Genomic DNA, 21730 nt, shown 5'->3' with positions numbered 1-21730 from the left:
TATTAGCCTTTGAAAATTATCTGAGTGGAAGACTTTTCAATATAGATAACTTCATACTTATTTATAATTAAAGAGCACCTTAATATGCCAATTTTAATCATTTTACCCAAAGGAATTGATTCTCAAGAGTGTTAAGTGAACGGCTGAATAAGTGAATTGTTTGGACTGGGAATCCTAGCTGGGCTTATAATACACACAACTTTATCCAGTTATCTCAAATGGGTTAAAAATTTATCATTATAAAATCTTCATTTAAACATTTAATGTATAATGAAAAGCCAGAGGCAATAAAGATTAAAAAAAAAAAAAAAGACAACAACTTAAGAGCTGTCACCAGCTTGACAGATGATGAGTTAAATATACCCTCACAGTTGTTGGGTAGACTTAAGCTTTTCTGTTTATTATTTTGATTTTGAGTGTTTAGACAGGGCACCTACTCTCTAGTTTGTCCTAGGCTTCATCATCCTTCTTGCCTTAGACCAGATCTAATTCATAAATCCTTATTACCTGCTTGGCCACTTAGCATTTGAATCTCAGATCTCAGATCTCCTACGAAGGTAAAATGAACAGATTACCCTGTAACCTTATCATCTGTAACCACCTATTCAGATTTAGAAACATTATATATATATATATATATATATATATATATATATATATAAGATTTTATTTATTTATTTGACAGAGAGAGAGGGAACACAAGCATGGGGAGTAGGAGTGGGAGAAGCAGGCTCCCCACCAAGCAGGGAGCCCGATGCGGGACTCTATCCCAGGATCCCGGGATCATGACCTGAGCCAAAGGCAGACACTTAATGACTGAGCCACCCAGGTGCCCCTGAAACTATATGTTTAACACAAAGCCTCAGGAAAAGAACACAGAAAGATGTAACACAATGTAAGTTAGCAACAATATAAAGTAGAATCCATGCCGCTTGAGTTACGATACATTGTGGGAATAGCCTTAGCAAAGAAATTACAATCCTAATACTATCCATCAGCTTGGAAAGAAGTGAAATGAAAACTAATCTTGGATACTTTAAATTATTTTGTCACATTGTTTATATCTTATTGCTTATATTTGACATTGTAAATTTATTAATATTCCATTTAATCTGGGTTAGTCCTTCCTATTTACAATCACAGAATAAAAAGGTACCAGGAGACGAAGAGTAAGTATTCAAATATTAAAGACCCTAGTCCAGATCGGAGATAAATTACTCATAAATAACACACTGTCTCCTCTGATATGCTATTGCTACCAACAGCCCTCTTATCCTTTAAAGCTAGCCTGAACCTCAACTCCAGCACAATTTTGTAACTAATTCCACTGTCACAGCAAGACCTTACCTTTCTCAAAGAGCACTTAACAGTCTTTATCAGACAACTACTCTTTAAGAAGGAGTAATAACAGGTCTGCAAATTCAAGTACCAGTAACTTAGCACTTAAATTTAGTATATAATTTAGATTACTGTGCTACAGTATGGTGATTATTTATAATGCAAAATATTCAATAATTGATATTTATGTACAATGAACTAATACATTTAGTATATTAAAAACATTTAATTATATTACAAACATCCTATTAGTAGAGAGAATCTCTTTCAAATTTTAGTATTTCACAGGGCCTGGAAGAAAGCTAGATATTGCAGTTGACATGTTACTGATTACCTCTTTTATTTGCAGGTTTAATTTCTTGCGACGGGGTCAATTTAGCTTGAGTTTCTGGAACCTGAGGAATGTAGATTTTCTTGGGGATATCAAAATGTTCTGGAAGGCTCAGTTCTGCTGTGTATAAAATGGACTTGGGCTTCTTTAGCTTTGAAGTATTAAATAGTGTACTAGTCTGCAAATAAACAAAGAGTAAAACTGGAATGTAATTCTCTTAGCTTTTACCCCCAAAACACACGTAAAAAAGCATTATTATGTATTTAGAGTTGACATTTGGGAAAAAATCCACCAAGGGACTGAATTTGTTCATTTCTTTAGACACATTACTTTTTGATTGGTGGAAGATGGCACTAACATGTTTTTACAGAATCAGTGGAATCATCCTTTATTAGCAGATGCTCAATATCCCATTCTGTAATCCTTTCAGTGCTGAGGAATTCATTCCAATTCCACTGGTAAATAGCACTGAGAAAGTACTTCCCTCCTTCAGCTGATCCCTGTGTTCCTCAACATCTAACCCATCAGTTCCAGCTCTTATCAGAAGCACAGTGAGTCTCCTCTCTTTTCCTAATGACAATTTTGTGACAATGAAAATGACAATTTTAATGACAATGTATGTGTATGTGTATTTACATTTATATGTATAAAATTAGGTCCTGTCCTTCCATAGACATCTAAACGTACCTTTCATTTAAAAAAAATTTTTTTTTCTCCTTCCTTCCATCCCAAACATACCCTTTAAATAGGTTTGATACGTTTAGTCCCTTCAACCACTACTTACTTAATGTGGGTTACAACCACTCACCACCATACAACTGCTTTGCATGACATAATTTAGTTTAATATTGACCTTCTTAAAATGGAACACTGAAGAGAAAGTGTGAAGTGTGAAACAAGTGCGCAGCAAGCAATGCAAAGCACAGAGGTAGGAAATCTTTTATTTTTAGCTGGATGCTCTATCACTAACCACACAGTAAAGCCCAAGGGTTAGACCAAGCACTCTTGAAGGCAGAAGGCCCACATTTATAACCCAACTCTAAGTAAGCTTGGCCAGGGTATTAAGCAAAGCTACAAAGTCTTCATTTGTAAAATATGGGCAATAATCATATACATTGCCAATCTGTGGTTTGAATATTTAAAGTGAAAACAAAATCTGGATCCTTGGAGCATATTTTGAGTACTCAATAAATGTTGGCTATTATATAATCACTGTCATCATCATCTTGATTGTGGTCACAGTATCATTACTCAACAAAAAGAAATGTTGGTGCCATTATTTTCTCATTCACTGGGTTTGTTATCCACAAAATCCAAAATGATTTTTTTTCCACAAAGGAACATTTTTCAACTACTTCATTTTGGTAATTAAAATCACTTAAATTAAAAAACTTAAATTAATTCATTTACATTTATCATTGCTTGTGTTTGGTTCATTTTTCTAGTCACTATGAACAAATTATCTATTCACATCAGCAACCACCTCTTTAACCTACATGTATATGATCTGCCTTCTTATCCTCCAAGTCATTATGTCATGATATATTGACATAGACTCTCTTCTTGGCCAAACTCTAGTCAGGCTTCTCCAAGCCCTCTTTTCAAGGAAGCCTCAACCTTGGCCTACAGTAACTGCAGATTTTCAGCACAAGTGGTTTTATCTACCCCCTTCACACGCACACACACACACACACACACACACACAGAGACTTGAACAAGTGCTGACTTAATTTCTAACAGCTCAAGGCCATATCCCTAGGATGGTTCAAGTTCCCCTTAAAGTGTCTACCTGAGAGAGCTCAATGCTGTCAAGAGAATGTACTGTTTGTTCCAGCCAAAAGCCAGTGATAGGCAGATAGGTCCCTAAACTCCCTCTTATTAGAGCAATCACTTTAGAAGCTTGCTATTATAAATCCTTTCTCTCCCCCCGCTTTTTTCCTTCCACCCCCCCACTCAACCCACCTTCCCCCTCTTTCTCTCTCCTTTTTAAGAGGTACATTTTCTGCCACACAGAGATGTCTTCTCAAGGACCTCAGAATGCAGGCATTCAAGGAAATAACGATCCCAGCAGGTAGGTTCCTTGTTCTAACTTGCATCACTACCTCTGATCATAAAGATCACAGAAGTTTGTTTCTCCTGCAGATAAGCATCAATTAACAAATCCAGATCCTCACACTAACCCACCTCCTCCCACTTAAAAATGTCCACTTCCCTGACTCTGCTCATTATTTTTAAGTTCCCAGTTCATTATTCCTCCTTACTTTCTCATCCTCCTTTTTTTTTTTTTGAGTCTCTGTTCACTTTATTCAAATAATTTTTTTTTCTCTGAATCTGAGACTCTCATCCTCCTTTTAAAACGCCCAGTTCCTCCTGTACAAATACCAGTTTAGTTCATGCTGGATCCTTCTCCTTATTGCAACAGTTACTGAATAAAGGTAATCCTTACGGCTGTAACTTGTATCCAGCTTTGTTCATCTTCAACAGTATCAATAGGATTGCTTCATGATTTAAAGTGCACTTAAATTATACAAATACAAAAACCATTTTCTTTACCCTTCTGAAGCCTCACAAAGGAGATCTTTTAGGCTTCCTTTATTAAACATATTAAGTTTCAAAATTTCAATGATTTTTCCTATCATTTATCCCAGAATATATAGCATGGCTTTTAAAACATAAACTGGAAAAAGTTAACAGAAAATAGAAGGAAACTACCCTGTAAGTTCTGAATCTGTCCAGTATCACTGAGTATATCATTAGAGTTGATTTATTAATGGCCAGAAGAATATGAATTCAGTAAATGAGTGCTAAGTGCTGAAGTGTCTGAAACCCATGCTCCTGACAAAAGATCCTGTCTCTTGCAGTATAAAGTAGATACATCATATTGCTATTACTCTACAAATGTTTTAAAGATTCAAATTCCACAGGGTTGTGTACAAAAAAAAATATTCAGATGTGTCATTTTTCTTTGATAGAAAAATGATTACATTTATCCAATCAGATTGACTTCAAGGATGATTTTAGATTTTGTTATATAGTTATTTTATGCTATAACTCAGTATTCCAGACTTTCATTTATTCCATTATACAATTTCATGTTAGTAGACTAAGGAGGAACATATGGTCTGGAGACTACGCAGGAGAAGGAAAAGAGTAATGGATGAGGGGGGCAAAAACCTGGGTCCATCTCTATTCTGTCACAAATCAGTTGTGTGACCTTAGGCTATCATCTTACTATTTTGGGGTCTTGGTTTGCAGGGCTCTAAGTGTAATAAGCTGGACTATGTGTCTCTGATTTCTTTTCTCAGCTTTAAAATACAATGATGTCTCTACCATGATCTGGGCTCTAATTGCTACCCTTGACATAAGTCTTTTTATGAATCAGTCATTTCATTTTTTGTATTACAAGTATAATTCTACCTTCTCTACATTTCTCCATGGGTTCACTGAAATAATTTGGACAAGTGCACATAAAAACACATTGGAAAAAATGGTGTAAAATACTATCCAAGGAGAGAGTACTTTAAAAATTAATCTTGTTTACTGTTACAAAAATTATCAACATTACTGTATTTCAAGAGTACATTGATAATTGCACTTGAAAAGAACCCTTTACGATTAGATGTATATGAGCACAATAAGTTGCATCTGTGAGTTCTGATTTGCTGCAACTAGTTTTCCTAAACAGGCACGTTCAACCCCTCTATAGTTACTTCGTGTATTTGGAAAGTTTTTTCTGAAATCAAAAAATGTGCGATATTCACAGAATTCAAAGACAATAATAATCTTCAGGTAAAAAAAAAAAACTTATAATCTCAAAATTTGGAGACTATTTAAAATATTTCGATTTTAATTTTAAAGAAGCCAAGGTTTTTTCATAGATTATGATGATGATTGTTTTTGTTGCTGTTATTTCCACCAACCAGTCAAGAAGTAGACACACACATACAGATACCCCTCCTGCAAATGTGGGAGGTCAACAAGGAAAGTAAACAAGACGACTGTGACTGTGAAAAATCAGGCTATGAGGCAAGCTGGATAGACATGAAGATCTCAGGTTTAAAGTGTCATTTGTTTGTTCGGGCACATGTTCAATTCAATTAAACAGTGACGGAGCACCTGTCACACAGAAGACAATAAGGGCTAAAAAACACGTAACAAAGATTTGTCATTTCTAGGCATTCACAATCCTAGAGGAACAGGGAAATATAAAGACAAATAATATACAAAACATAATTTGGTAAATACAATAATAAACACAAAGAGTGTGCTGGATTCCAGAGACAGTTAAAAAGAAGGGAGAAAAATAGAAACTGTATACATGCATAAATAATAGAAAGGGGATCCACTGACAAAATCCATCTCCCTCCAGCATTTCTCATTTAAATAAAATGTTTTGATAAAGGCTAAGAATGGAGATAATAAATTTTTAATTTTTTTAAGATTTATTTATTTATTTGGAAGAGAGAGCAGTGGGGGTGGGGGGGCAAAGGGAGAGGGAGACGGAGAATCTCCAGCAGACTCCCCACTGAGCACGGAGCCCGACCCCATGATCCTGAGATCACAACTTGAGCCAAAATCAAGAGTCTAATGTTTAACCAACTGAGCTGCCCAGGTGCCCCTGAAGAAAAAAATTAAAAGGAATGGAGAGTATACTATGATACAGTTAAAGTTTGAAAAGGCTACATATCAAACATTTCTATTGTAATACTATACTGAAAGTTGAACAAAAACCTTCACAAATTCATTGCTCCATCACAGAAGTAAGCATGTTGGAATGAGCTAAAGAGAGCTGTTAGCTTTCTGAATGCGTAGAGTAGATGGGTCAGTCCAGAAGGCATCATCAGAGTCTTGGACCTTAATATTTTTGAACTAATCAGAACTTATAAGTCCAGTTCATCCATAAAATATCATCATTAAAAGTTAGGGATCTGTGCTTAGACTGTACAGATTCTCGCATTCTAACAAAAAAATAAATCATCCCTACAATGCAGAGTATTTGCTGTAACATATGTAAAGTAATATATGAAGGTCAATCTCAAACAAGGATGAAAACATTTACCATTTGTTCCTACACTGATCAAAGATTTAGTGACTACCTTCGGCATAGTACACTTTTCTAGGCACTGGTGATATGAGCAGTAACTAAACAAATACTTTCTCACAAATTCCCTTGCTGGAGACAGACAATGAGTAAACAATTATTCTCAGGTGACAAATGCTATCTACAGACAAAGTTGAAGGAAATACAGGATTTGCAAAGTGTCTCATAGAGGTAAGTAATGCTTTTTAAAATATATATATATATAATTTGAAAAAATACAAAAAAAATATAAGCATAACCTCATTGGTAGCATTCTAGCAGGCCTAAAGTAATTGAGGGAAATAGTGTCTAATACCTAGGGAAAATTAACCACAGAGTGCACAAGACATGGGCAGCACACCTTGGGACTTTTAGATGAGCTTGTGCTGAAGGAGTGACATGAATGCATGGGCTCCAGTGGAGAAGGTGAGATTAGGGAAGAGATGGAACTGACTGGAAGGGTCATGAGGACCGTCCTAAGGATGTTGGGTTTTATTGTGAATGAGTTGGAAAGCCAACAGAGGAATCTGTGCAGGGGAGCAACATGACCAGGTTTATATTTTAAAGGAATCATTTCGGTGGCTCTCTGGAGGTTAGACTGTATGTCACTTCATTTATAGACCAGAGTTCAAGATATAAGGATAGAGTCCATAATAACAACAGGACAATAATGCCGCACAACTAGAGAGCACTTATTTTTTTTAAATATATTATTTTTTATTTGACAGAGAGAGAGAGTGAGAGGAGCAGAGGGAGAAGCAGACTCCCCTCCAAGCAGGGAGAATGATGCGGGGCTCGATCCCAGGACCCAGGGATCATGACCTGAGGCAAATGCAGAGACTTAACGACAGAGCCACCCAGGCACCCTGAGAGCACTTATTTATATACCAGGTAAAGTGGTAAGCATTTTATGTAATTATCTCACTTAGCTTCCATCAATTACCAGCATCCTCAAATTAAAAATACAAATATCAAAAATTGATGATTTTGAGGTAACCAGCCCACAGTCGCACAGGTAGACAGTGTCAGCGTCTGGACGCTCAGCCAGGCAGTCTGACCCCAGGGATGAGTCTCTTTGGATGCAGAGACTATCCTGCACAGCTTTTAGAACATGTCCCTCCCCACCCCCTTCCAGAGATTTGTATTTAATTATTGTACAACGGGGCCTGGGTACTGCTATTAATATAAGTTCTCCAGGGCATTCTAATGTGTAGTCAGAGGTGGAGGCAACCGTGAATTCAGCGGCTACACTGTAATGCTTAAATGTACCTAGCATGCTAAGTTACCACTAACTTAGTTACACCAATAAAATTAGCAGTTGTGCTAACATTAGTAGAACGCTTTGTTTCAGACTTATTATTTAATGAGGTAGAAAGAAAAAAAAGCATTGAGCTGTCTTCCTGAGGAAAACCAGCATTCGTTATTTTATCACATAAAAAGGTTATGATTACGTGACAACTCTGTGTAATTTTAAAAAAGAATCTAAGTGCATCATCTGTCCTGCATTCTCACCTCAATCCTCGTCAGCCCCAGGAGGGCGATGGCCACGCGGACACTACTGCTCTCCAGAGTGCCTGTGATCAACCGTCGCTCATACTCTATGTCCGACATCTGCTGCTGTGCTGCAAAAGCCAAAGCCCTTTCCTTGGCTTCATTAGTCAGTGGCAATGTAAGGTCCACATCCAAGATATGACGGAGCTCACATTTCAAATACAGAACTGGATTTTCCTTACTAAACACTAAAGGAAGCAAAAACATTCATGACTGCCATGATCATTTCTGCCCTGGACAATGTTATCCAGAATGGACTTGGAAGGTCTGAAATATAAAACTGCAGTTGTAGCCTTTCTTAGCCACAGTACCATGGGTAACTCATTTCTAGTAGCCCTGGTTTAGTAATTCAAGAGGAAGTCTTCATGAATTAAAGGTATTTTGCTGGTATTCTCTAAGAAGAATTCTCAAAGAATGTGCAAAAGAACTCCAAGGGTTCTTTCATAGAAATATCAACATGTTCAAACATTAAGTGATCATTGTGCTATCAGTGATTAGAAGGTAGGGGAAGTAGAAATAAATGTAAAGACATTCGTCAGGGACTGGTAAGAACTGTCATTTTCTTTCACTAACAACCTTACACTTCAGAATGTAGGGTACCAGTTTAGGTAATATATTACAATATACAGAATTTGAGAGTATAGCCATTTCCAAATTATTTGGGAAACTGAAAATTTGCTGAGTAAATATTCTGAATGCCAAATTTTAATATTTATCTGAAGAATGAGAAATAAGGATTTTTTTAAAAAATCACAATTGACATGTTCTTACTTGTTAAACTGGAGGAGTAGTCCATGGATGCTGACATAATAAAGTTAAAAGGGAGCCTTCCAAAAGCCTTCCAAGTTTTTATTAGAAAAACTTGCCATGAATACGCTTGGATGGCTATATGAGGAGCAATCCCATCCTCCAACATTTTAAACGAAATCAAACACACATATACTCTACCTTCCTCTGGAGAAGTGCTGTAGTCAAGTGGAGTTGAAGAATCCTTTGTGAAAAAGGAGGAAGGCAAGGGGATCATACCTTTTCCTTCAACGACGTAAATTAATTCTCCAATCTAAAACACAATCACACAATAATATTAAATTCCAAAAGCGCAGAAAAAATTAGGATCTTTCTGCTACGAGAAAAATCTGTACACTATAACAACATCCATGCATTGTGCATTGCTAAGCAACTAATTATAAGCCCTAAGTGAGGAGTGAAAGGTAAGGCTGAAATACAGCCCTCCCACAGTGCAGGGGAATCCGTATGCAACCAGAGCAGGGAGGGGGATTAAGAAGGCCCCAGGATGGCACAGACAGCCTTGATCTTTGTAGCTGTAAATATCCTTGGTAGACTGCTAACTTAAATCACATAAACAATCAAGAAAGAAAGATTTTTTTTTCCTTCTTTCTGAAATTTATTGTTGGAGGGGAGTGACAACACATTTGCATGATGCCTGGGTCCTCAAGTGTCTATATTTTAAAGTGCAAATTTTCAAAATGTACATATGAAGGTCTGCAGCTCTTTTAGAATAAGTAATTGGGCCAGAAATAGAAAAGACTAAACAGAGAGAGTGAAAATTAAAGTGGGGTCAATGCAAGGGCAGCAACATGATATGGGGAAAGATCAACAGAGGTTGACAGGCTTGGTTTCAATTCTGGTACTGCTACTTATGACCTCCTAAGCCTCAGGCAAGTTTAGTAAATCTCTGACTTTCACTTCTGGCCTCTGTAAAATGGGATGACCAAAAAAATAAGTTCATTTTAGAAATATAGAGAAAGAATGAAAAGGAAGGGGAGGGAGAGAGTAAGTCTCAAAAGACATAAGATCCCAATGGATGAATATTTACATCTTGATCTGAAGGGAAGCAGAAAATGTCACCCAGAATATGTTGCTTTGCTTGAAATTCTGAGTTGTAGGCACTTGAAAGACAGTAAATGCAAGGAGACACTTTCTTTGAATTTGCCTTATCTGCCTAAACAGACCCTCCAAAAGAAACTCAAGTACCATAAATTCCCTCCATGAGGATTTCATCAACCAAGGATTGACTCTTATCAGGACTAGAAGTTGACATTGTATACTGAAACACTTTGTCACAAAGTATCATGTCTCCCATCTATTCTTCTAAAAGCCCATTCATCTTTCCTGAAAATAATTCACCCTCCTCTGGGGCACCTGGGTGGCTCAGTGGGTTAAGCCGCTGCCTTCGGCTCAGGTCATGATCTCGGGGTCCTGGGATCGAGCCCCACATCGGGCTCTCTGCTCAGCAGGGAGCCTGCTTCCCTCTCTCTCTCTCTGCCTGCCTGCCTCTCCGTCTACTTGTGATTTCTCTCTGTCAAATAAATAAATAAAATCTTTAAAAAAAAAAAAATAATTCACCCTCCTCCAAGTGGCCAACTTCCCTTTCTCCCTTTTCCCTATTAAGATGGTGTCTGAGCCTGAATTCTAAGCCACCTGGAGGAGTTACTCATTTTTCCTTGGGTACCTCTCATGTATATAGGGAGTATACATGTTAATAAAGGCGGTTTTCCTTGTTATTCTGTCTTTTATTACGGGAGTCTCAGCTAATAAATCAGAAGGGTAGAGGAAAATTTATTTTTTCCTCCCCTACAATTCAAAGACACTTAAAAGGAAATAACAGAAAAAAATGTACATATAATCATGGGACAACCAGGGAAATATGAAAAATGCCTGTGTCTGATGCAAGAAAAAGAATTTTATAATATTTTTCGTAATAGCACTATCATGATTATGTAAAAAAAGTCATTTTTTTCTTGTAGAGATGTTTACTAAGTTATTTATGGATAAAATTATGTGATGATTGGGATTTGCTTCATTATAATGATGAAATAAGTTCAGACATGCCCTGTTAAAGCTGGGAGAAGGGTACAGGGGAGATACATCGCAGTTTTATTTCTAGAACTGTATTTTATATTTTCCATAATAAAGTCTTTTTAAAAATGCTTACATCTTAAGAAGTAGAATGATAGTAAAGATGTGGTGAAGACTAAATGAGGTAACACATATGAGGAATCTAACCCTTTGCTGGCACTTATCAGGGACATAAGAGACCCATCTAAATGGAAAGGGACCATCTTTTGAGAGCAGGGCTTCCCAAACATTCATGACATATAAATCACCTAAAGATATGGTGAAAATGCAAGTCTGACTCAAGAAGTCTGGAGTAGGGCCAAGACTTGAGAGGATCAATGAAAATGGGCAGTGGCAATTTTAGGGCTAAGCCATATGGTGGAGAATCTTCTGCCAGAATGACCTTGTGACAGACATGCAACGAACTACTAGGAAAGCAAAAGCAAACAAAATTAGCTTCCAGGCTGGGACTGTAACTAGTCTGAACTGTCCCACCAACTTAAAACAATATTAATTATATGCTTGACAGACTACTCTACAGGCAGCACACATAAATGATATAAAAGGAAACTGATTACACGATAAAAACACATATTCCTTGGAGCACCTGAGTGGCTCAGTGGGTTAAAGCCTCTACCTTCAGCTCAGGTCATGATCCCAGGGTTCTGGGATGGAGTCCCACATCGGGCTCCCTGCTTGGCTTGGCGGGGAGCCTGCTTACCCCTCTGTCTCTCTACCTGCCTCTCTGCCTACTTGTAATCTCTGTCTGTCAAATAAATAAATAAAATCTTTAAAAAATATTTCAAGATATTGTAAATATCCTAGATAACACGTGAAATGGCACAAACTTAATCTAGAAACAATATAAGAATAAATAATTTCTGATTGTGAGGTCAATTTATTTATAGCTTCACAATCCCTCCCTGACTGAGATTTATTTACAATAAAATTAATTGTCATCTACTTTCATATGAAAATGTTCCATAGAATTTTACTAATTATGACTCACAATTACCTTTAGTTCATGCTGAAAAAAGAAATCTGGAAAACCTTGAATGTTATAAATTGTTTAGCATTTAATTTCATGCACTAGTAATAAGCAGTACATTATAGAAAACTTTCATACAGTAATTTTTCCCAAGCAATGTGGTACCTTGCAAACATAAATCCAAGCTAGCATCTGAAATGTGTTTTCTGCATGTGCATGTTTTGCTACAAATACAACTAAGTGATCAAATAAAATTTTCAATGATAATTGAAGTACAAAGGCTCAACAGAGATCAGAGAAAACAATATATTAAATTTTACTTTTATTTTACTTTTTTCTCACTATAATTTTTATTTAAAAAAACACATTTTACCCAAAATATAATTTTCATAAGAAATTAGACTCAGTGAGTATAGCATTACCAAAGCACGTGTTTTCTTAAGTGTGAGCCTAATCTATAGTTTGTCTTCTCAATGAAAATGAATACCAATTCATGGAAGTTGATACAAAAGGAGCAAACTGCTATTTGCCAGAATACTTCCCTTATGTATACATTATAAAAAGCCTCCTAATCATTGATTAGCCAACTAAAATATCAGTAACTAAAACTATATTCAATTTCATTTAATTCTACATCTTACACCAACAATATATTATCATTTCCCAAAAAATTATTTTGTCTAACTTGTTCACTTTCAGTGTTCTTTTTTTATTAAAAAGAAGCTTAATATAATTGAAAATAATGCCTGTGTCAGAAAATCAACTAGGGTATCAGCTAATTATTTCCTTCTACTTTTCTTGCAATAAAATCAGACCAAGAAAGGAATACAAATGCAGTAAAGAACTCCCTTAAAGCAGAGAAATCCCTTACATTCCAAGTCTGGAGGCTGTGACAAAGGAAATGAAATTATCTAACACATAACAGACACTTGTCAATGTGAGCAATTCTAATAGTCTATTAAATTTCCCTTCTGACCTTAATTTCAAATTTTGCAATCAGGGTGTTTACTTGGATTTTTATTATATTTTCCAGAAAGATGCCAAAAGCCCACAGCACACTGCCTATTGTTAAGAAACCCGCATGAAAGACATTTTGTTCTTCTTATGTATCTAGTTAAATGTAGTCCTCAAATAACACAGTTGCATGCAGATTTACAAGACAACCTGTTAATGACCCAGAAATGAGGAACACAAACAATGAATCAGCAGAAAAGTTTTATTCCCAGCTCTGTTATTAATGAGCTGGGTAACCTTGGACATGTCCTGGATGCCCTCCAGACACGAACAATCTTAATCTTTTTTTAAAAAAAAAAAAAGGCATTTAGACAGAAAATCCCCATGTTGTTTCATAGGTCTTAAAATTCTACTTACTCTCTAATCTTGGGCCTAGACTTTGCTATGTTTTATAATTTATTTTGTAATTTATTTGTTTGAACTGGCTGGACAATATAACATTATTGTGATGGTTAACAGGCATGTAAGAGCTAAGCTAAAATTCTAAAATGTTAAATTCCATACACTAGAGAGAGATCATTAATCACTGTAGGTGGCCATTCGGCATTGCCGTAATTATAATGTGAAACTGACCAGTAAGAATAATCGCTGTTCTTTTACAATATGATCTTTCATAGAGTGAGTGTTCTAGGAGATTCAGTAAGGGTGAAAAGAAAATGTATAAAGAGATTTGTATGCTTGCACTAAAAAGTTCAACTTTCTTCACACAGTCTTTTTAATAAGATTTATTTATTTATTTGAGAAAAAGAGAAAGAAAGCAGGGGGAGGGGCAGAGAGAGAGGGAGAGAGAGAATCCTAAAGCAGACTCCCCGCTGAGCAAGGAGCTGGACAGCAAGGTTTGATCCCAGGACCCTAAGATTATTTTCTGAGCTGAAATCAAGAGTCAGCTGCTTAAATGACTGAGCTACTCAGGTGCCCCTAACACAACCTTAATTGCATGCCTGAGAAATGATTCCACAGACATTCTGAGAAAGCAACATATATAGAAATACTATAAAATATTCATCACTTAATAAAAAGATATAGCATATTGTAGGAAAACATCTCATCAAATCACAGAAAGCTCAACCTAGAATCTAGAAGTTACTGTGGCAATGATATTGACAATCTCCCTCTGTCTACATCCCTGTATTTCTCAGAACAGTTGCTATTCAATTTTTGGCCATCAATTTGCTCTGCATATAAATGAAAATTTGCTTCAAGTGTGAACATCACACTTGTTGAATGTTGATCTTTCTATCAACATTCATCTTTGTGGTTCTCTCTCGTCCCTTTGCTCCTTCCCCCAAATCCAATATGATCTCTTCTTCTTTCACCACTGCTTCCCACATCCTTCTCTCCGTCTTTACTGCTGGAATGCAAAAAGCAGAAGGCAGCAGAGAATGGAGGTGTGTGGGGTAGTGTAATAGATTGCGGGAATCTCTGAGCCAGTCTCTTGGTCTCCACTCTCGTTCTCCAACTCTTTATCTAGTCTCCGTTTTGGCTCTAGAGATGCTTTCTTTTCTTTCTTTTTTTTAAAAAATATATATTTTTTAATTTTTTTTAAAAGATTTTATTTATTTTTTTGACAGAGATCACAAGTAGGCAGAGAGGCAGGCAAAGAGAGGAGGAAGTGGGCTCCATCCCAGGGCCCTGAGATCATGACCTGAGCCAAAGGCAGAGGCTTTAACCCACTGAGCCGCCCAGGCACCCCCAGAGACGCTTTCTAAAACAAAGATGAAATCAAGTCATTCCTATGCTCAGTATCTTCCTGCTTTCAATAACAATAATTATCCTAATATAATAAAGTTATTCAACTAAAAATTTCGCTGCCCTCCTCATTATCAGTCTGCCTTATCCACCCGATCAATTTTCTGTCACAACAAACTTCTCTCAGAATTGGCAATTCAAGCGTCAGTAAAATTTTATGCTCGGCTGCTTGCTTCGTGTTCTCAGAATCTTCTTGAGCACACTTCCCCCTTGCCCAAACTCTGCTTTACTGGCAAATTTCCGCTCACCCTCTTAACCAAACTCCTTTCTGAGTCAATTATCCCTGCTTTTGCCATCATATAGAAATGCATTCTTCCCTCTATTCTAGTATATGTGCTGCCAAAGTGAGCACTCTTCCCTCTATTTTAGACATGGTCAGAATCAGGCTGGCTGTGTTATAGAATTAGTGGACATGTTTCAGGACACCATGTACAAAAGGAAAGATTAATGTCTTGTGAGGGCACAGCTGTCCCAGCACAATGTGGCATCCACAGAGGGCAGGAATGCACTTTTATAAATCTTAGGAATGTGCCATACATTCTGCAAGCTTTCTTCATCCACCTGTATGAAGCATCAGCTTCCAAAAAGTACAACTTTCTGTGTGAGCTGGGCAAGCCTTATGCAAGTGTACCTTCTCCACAGAATGTGAATCCCCTTAGTACAGACTTCATGCCCTTTCTCTGTATTAACTCTCTGTATGTCTACAGAACTGACTTTATACTGTTGGTGAATCTATGCTGGGAGAAGTGAACACAATAATAAAAGGGAATTACTGAGGTTGTTAAATTTTAAAACTTTCAAGAGTCATTCTCTATATTCTACAGTTTCCTTCGAGAATGAGAGAGTTCCAGACTCGCAAATAGCAGATACATCAGTTGTGGACAACAAATGCACAGCTTAGTGATTATAGTCAACAATATTAAGTTATAAACTTTGAAGCTGCTAAGGGACTAGATCTTAATTGTTCTCAGCACAACAAAGAAATGATAATTGTGTGATGTGACAAAGGTGTTAGCTAATGCTACTGGAGTAACCTCATTGCAATACACAAATGTATCAAACCGACATATTACATAAAAATTTATACAATGTTACCTGTCCGTTATATCTCAATTTTAAAAAAAGGTCCATAAAAGGGACATGGATTCGGAAAAATAGGAATTACTGTTCCCTTGTATTCTATATGTCATTTGAAAGGGTATCCCCTGGAGCTAAAATATTGGTATCCCAGAGGCACGTGGAATCTTTACAGACTAACTGTTAGGATCATTGATAAGAAAGACAGAGGAAGTCCTCTCACCCCACCCACCAAGAATAAATAACTACCATTGGGTACAAAATTCGCTTTAACAAATTTTCTTCTCATATTTTTTCTTGAAAAAGGCTGCAGTGTTTATAGCAGGATGATGGTTTCACAGAAAGGAGGGTGGGCGAAGGGGGAGAAGGCCCTGTAGCTCGGAGGGGTCTCAAACTACGGGTAACGTTGTAAACATCTATCACATTGATTAAGAGTTTAAAATTCACTTAACCTGCTCCCATGTTGTCAGCAGGCATCTTAAGGTTAATAAATGCTTCAAAGTATTTATGGGCTAGATGGGGTTTCATCTTCTCTGTTTCCCCCATGTCAAGGATCCCTGCTTGATGCCCTTGCCTCAACTTGCATGAATGATCCCAGAAGTGACGGGTGGTTTCTTTTCTGGGAGCCCAGGACTACACAGAGCAGAGAGTCACACAGGCATGAAAGTAAAGACAATTCCTAGGGTTGTGTCAATATATCATTTTGTACCTTGCAGTGTTTGTGTGGGGGTCTGTCAAGCTCTCCTCCCAGAGAGTTCCATTCCTCAGGCACTGGGTCATGTTCCTACTCCAGGGTCCCCCATTCAGTCTGCTCCATCCATACACGATCAGAAAGGCTTTTGGACTTCTGGCATTAGACAGCATGAATTTTTAGGGATTTTGTAGGTCTTCACCTAAGCTAAGACTTTCTATGAATGTTGAAGGAAGTTTTATAAACTGTTTATACTCTCAAACAGCTATTACATAAGTCATCTCATTTTTTTTTTTAATTTCAAAGTTCATATAGAACAGCCAAAATGAAACAAGTGGCCTTTCCTTGATAGAAGTGTTAGTAGAAATGTTTCTGTTTTACACATGGAAAGCTATCAAATGGAGGCCTAATTACTTTATGGTTTTCAACAGGTGGTTCTTAATGGCAAAGCACTTATCACACATTTAATAAGAACAGGAGCTAACTAGGTGGACTTGGATGTTTGATTATCTATTTAAGCGTGTAATTGCATTTTTCAATATAATTAGCAATAAATTGAATGTGTAAATTAATAGATGTGTTTGCCCACATAAGTAATTGTAATTCAATGCAATACTTTAGATTAAGGGTATTATTTCTCTGTTGACAGCAATATAATTTTATGATTATTGTTTTTCTTAATATTTTTTCTGACAGTAACAAAATATATATAATCAAAAGACATGTTTTAATGAGTTGAGATTCCAAGTTAAGTATAATTATATTTGGATAGCTAAGTATAATTATATTTGGATTAATTTAGACAAAATTTATGGAAGTAAATATTAATATTCCAATAGCTGAATTCAAATAATAAAATCGGTCTCCTTACTATGCTATTAAAAATTAAGCCTTGTACTTTCTAGGTCTATATTATAATTTAATATAAAAAGGAACTATGAAGTATTTGATTAAACTACTAGTCACACTACCATTACTATTTTTCACAAATTTTCATATAGAGGAATTTGGTTAAATCTTGGGCTCCTTTAGGGGAAATAAAAAACAAGATTTAACATTACTATAAAATGGTATTTTTCCCCTCCTAAATGGCAATTTTAAGTGAAGTTAAACTATTTTTTACATATTTAATGGGCTATATTACTTTTCGTGTGTAAATAATCCTATTGATACCAGATCAATACAATACCTCTTTCCAGTTACCATTATTTCATTGCATAGGCAGTTAATCTAGCACATAACTGCTACAGAATTGATGTATTTGGGACTATCTTCTGGGCATTATAAATTCCCTCCTCAGGTCAACACATGGCAGTTTCTTTCCAGAAGGGGACAATATCATAGAATCTCTCCTCTAGCCTGTATTTTTCTCTCTCTCTGCCTCCCTCCCTCCCTTTCTCTGTTCTGCCATCCCTCCTTTCCTTCTCTTTCCTTTGCTGGTTTTATTTATTTATTTTTATGTAAAGATTTTATTTATCTGATAGAGAGAGGAGCACAAGCCTAGGGAGAGGCAGAGGGAGAGGGAGAAGCAGACTCCCCACTGAGCAAGGAGCCTGATGCAGGGCTCGATCCCAGGACCCTGGGATCATGACCTGAGCCAAAGGCAGATGCTTAACCAACTGAGCCACCCAGGCGTCTCATTTGCTGGCTTTAAAGAAGGAAGCAACGTAGACGCCACACCCACTAGAAAATTAATTCTGCCAACAACTTGAGAGAGCTGAGAAGCAGCTCCTTCCTCAGTGGAGTCTCTAAGGAGGATCCAGCACTGGCAGGTCCCTTGACTGAAGACTTAATAGACCTTAAACAGAAGACCCACCTAGGTCATGCCCGGATCTCTGATCCATGGAAAACATGGCATAATAAATGTGTATTTTTTCAGCCCCTCAGTGTTTGGTAGGTAACTCGTTGTGCAGCTACATAATGTAAATACAGCCAGAGCTGCAGCAAGGTCAGGCATGCTACCCATCTGCTCCCATGGGACTTTCTAAGGCAGCCATTATAAACTCTACTCACAACTAGTCTACCTCTTTGCTTATTTGTGAGGATAAGCTCTGTGTTTAGCAACTAGAAGGCTGAAGTTGTCATCTACACTACTAGAGTCTTCAGCTGCCTTCAAGTCACCTGTACTGGTTACTCCATTCAAGCGCCAGCCCATGATGAAAACACAAGCCACCGTTCAGTTGTTCAGTTCTCACCTTTTCATTGCTGAGGATGATGACACAGTAGCGCGTGTGCATGTCAAAGGGAAGAAACAAGAGCTCCAGGCTTGAAGTCCCTTTTACTTCCAGGTGAAGAGTATGTGTGGAGCAGAAGAACTCTCTGATGAAATTGGACTTAATTGCTACCAAAACATGAAGCAGAGCTTGTTTACATATCATTTCATAAGTGCTGTTCAAATAAAGCAGCTGTTTCAATTATTGCTTCAAGTTTTGAAATGAATAAAAAATGTTCAAAGCATTAGTACACCAAATTAGATGACACGTGCATTTGTTAATGAAAGCATGGGTGACCCCAGCTCCAGCCTGATGCCATAAAAAACGTGTAATTATGGCCCTCTATTAAAGAGTCCTTAAAAAGGGAACTGCACTAGTGTTTAAATTAGCCTAGATATACATATATAAATAGTAAAGTGGTCATCTAAGCATCTTCAACTTTTTTTGTCAACTACGTAATAGTTCACATAACAGGGTGTAATGGAAAACTTGAACTGGAAATAGAGGAATGTTTTATATATATGTTTGTTTCTACCATTTTTGTTGGTTTTAAAACATGTCTACAAGTTCTTCAACACTGCCTTGAACGTGGTGATATGGTAGGGCAGTCTTAGGGACTTGATCCTAATGAATAGTATGCTAGAAGGCAACAGTATGAGGTCTGACACTAGAACAAACAATTTAATATGATTTCGTCCTAATCATCCCTTTCTTGGCTCACCTGCTTTTAGAGACAAGTTGTCATCCTATGAAGAAGCCTAAGCCACATGAAAAGCCACATGGAAGTGTCTAGACCAACAGTCCCACCTGAGGTCCTAGCCAAAAGGTATTAACCAACAGACATGTGAGTTGGGAAGCCTTTGCCCCAGCCTCTATCTGACTGCAACTGCATGGGGACTCTGAGCAAAAACCATCTAGCTGAGACCAGTCACTCCAGAAGTGTGAGAGATAATAATGCTAATCCACTTTTACTGTTTGATGGCACAACATTTGGGGTGGTTTGTTCTGTAGCTAGAGATAACCAGAACCTTCCTCTATCCATTGTCCTATCCACGTCCTATACAGATTTTCTAAATCTACAGTTAAGTCATTAAACAAAGTAAATCTGTGTTTTCTTGTACAGTTATGTCATTAAACAAAGTAAATCTGTGTTTTCTTGTAATCTTAAACATGATGATACCTGTCACCTAAATAGGTTTAAACAGTTTAGAATAAGCCAAAAGATACATAAAAGTCATTTATTTAAATCCATTCATTATGGATAAGGAAACTAGGACTCACAGTGAAGAGAAAGATGTAGAGTCCTGCAAAAGGTCATGAACAGGAAAAGCTGAGAACCAGACCCTGGGCTTGCCTTTCTGTCTACTGTCATAACCATCCTTTGTTGAGTATTTCATTTACAGGTTTACTATGCACATAAAAGTCAGACATGAAGACAAATGAAAGCTTTTATATGAGGTACTCACAGGTTCTTAAGGCATTTGGAGACTGGCAAAAACTCTTCGAATCAACACTTTCAGGGCTACTCCCAGCGTCACTGTCATAAATAAATAGGAGAACAACATCAACAACACAAACGAAACTCAAAAACAATTCTGTCTTCATTAAATCTTATAGATCCTTAAAAATTATGGCTACCTACATGACATACAAAGGTCACAGATGTATTTCCTGTATCTCCTTTATGTTTATATTGTTTCAGAAATTTTAAAAGAAAAATGCAAAAAGGAAACTAACAATCATCCATATTTCTACCACTGTTTAATACAATTTAGTAAAAACAATTCCTTTTTAAATAAATGAAACAAGATGGGAGCGGGAGGGAGACAAACCATAAGAAACTCTTAATCTCACAAAACTAACTGAGGGTTGCGGGGGAAGGGGTGTGGGGGAGAGTGGTTGGGTTATGGACATTGGGGAGGGTATGTGCTATGGTGAGTGCTGTGAAGTGTGTAAACCTGGTGCTTCACAGACCTGTACCCCTGGGGCTAAAAATACATTGTATGTTTATTTAAAAAAAATTTAAAATTTATTTAAAAAAATTCCTTTTTACTTATGAATACTATAGAGAAATAAACATTTAATAATAATTACAAACAAACAAACCCAAATCCCGAGGCCCAAAAATAGTGGTCTCAACTTAGGACTATATGTTCTCTACAAAAGTGGTTCTAGAACTTGATTTCTTCAAAGATTCTCTTCTTTCAGTTTATTATTTCTGCATTTGCTTCTTTCTCATAAAGAGAAGAGACATGGGCAGCTGCTTAAGCTCTGGTTGCATTTCTGAAAATCATTTAGCAGACCACAGCCTGAAACAACTGTCTCCCTTGAAAGATTCCATATCTTTCAGAACCCATCCATTTTTCCCCAAACTGCTCTTCTCAATATTCATAATTACTTTGCTCCACAAGCTGGCAATTAGCATCTCAGCTCTCAGATATTGTTTGCCTGATTTTTTTCTGAAAATACAAAATCTCTATATTTTCTTACCCTGTCATTTGCTTTTGCATGAATTTTTTTTTAATTAAAGACTTTATTTATTAATTTGAAAGAGAGAATGAACAGTGCAGAGGGGCAGAGGGAGAAAGAGAGAGGCAGACTCCTCACTGAGCAGGAAGACCAGCACAGGGGATGGGGTGGGGAGGCTCCATTCCAGCACCCAGGAGATCATGACCTGAGCCAAAGGCAGGCCTATAACCAACTGAGCCACCCAGGTGCCCCTTGGTTTTCCTGAATTTGATGCTGTAAAAATATATGGACTATTTCCAAGTAAAATTCTAGCCATATTGATTTCTTTTCTCCACTGACTTTTCTTGATACAACACTCTTTTTTCTTTTA

At 37.0% G+C, this 21730-nt stretch overlaps 1 protein-coding gene across 1 annotated transcript in view; it reads right to left on the bottom strand.

The window, feature by feature from the left end:
• Nucleotides 1–21730, bottom strand: part of CFAP47 (cilia and flagella associated protein 47) — a 529980-nt gene that overhangs the window by 222225 nt on the left and 286025 nt on the right. Inside the window, exons 42-46 of the mRNA XM_045089444.1 lie at nt 20358–20428; nt 18874–19019; nt 9249–9360; nt 8262–8488; nt 1673–1847 (exon numbers count right to left, since the gene is read on the bottom strand). Coding sequence (XP_044945379.1) covers nt 1673–1847; nt 8262–8488; nt 9249–9360; nt 18874–19019; nt 20358–20428 — 731 coding nt within the window. The remainder of the gene's footprint in view (nt 1–1672; nt 1848–8261; nt 8489–9248; nt 9361–18873; nt 19020–20357; nt 20429–21730) is intronic.

This window comes from Mustela putorius, unplaced genomic scaffold (genome assembly GCF_011764305.1).
Source record: "Mustela putorius furo isolate JIRA1106 unplaced genomic scaffold, ASM1176430v1.1 tig00003836_pilon_pilon_pilon, whole genome shotgun sequence".
NCBI classification, from domain to species: domain Eukaryota; kingdom Metazoa; phylum Chordata; class Mammalia; order Carnivora; family Mustelidae; genus Mustela; species Mustela putorius.
The sequence above is the reverse complement of the archived record's forward strand: the minus strand, read 5'-3'. Positions and strand labels throughout refer to the sequence as shown.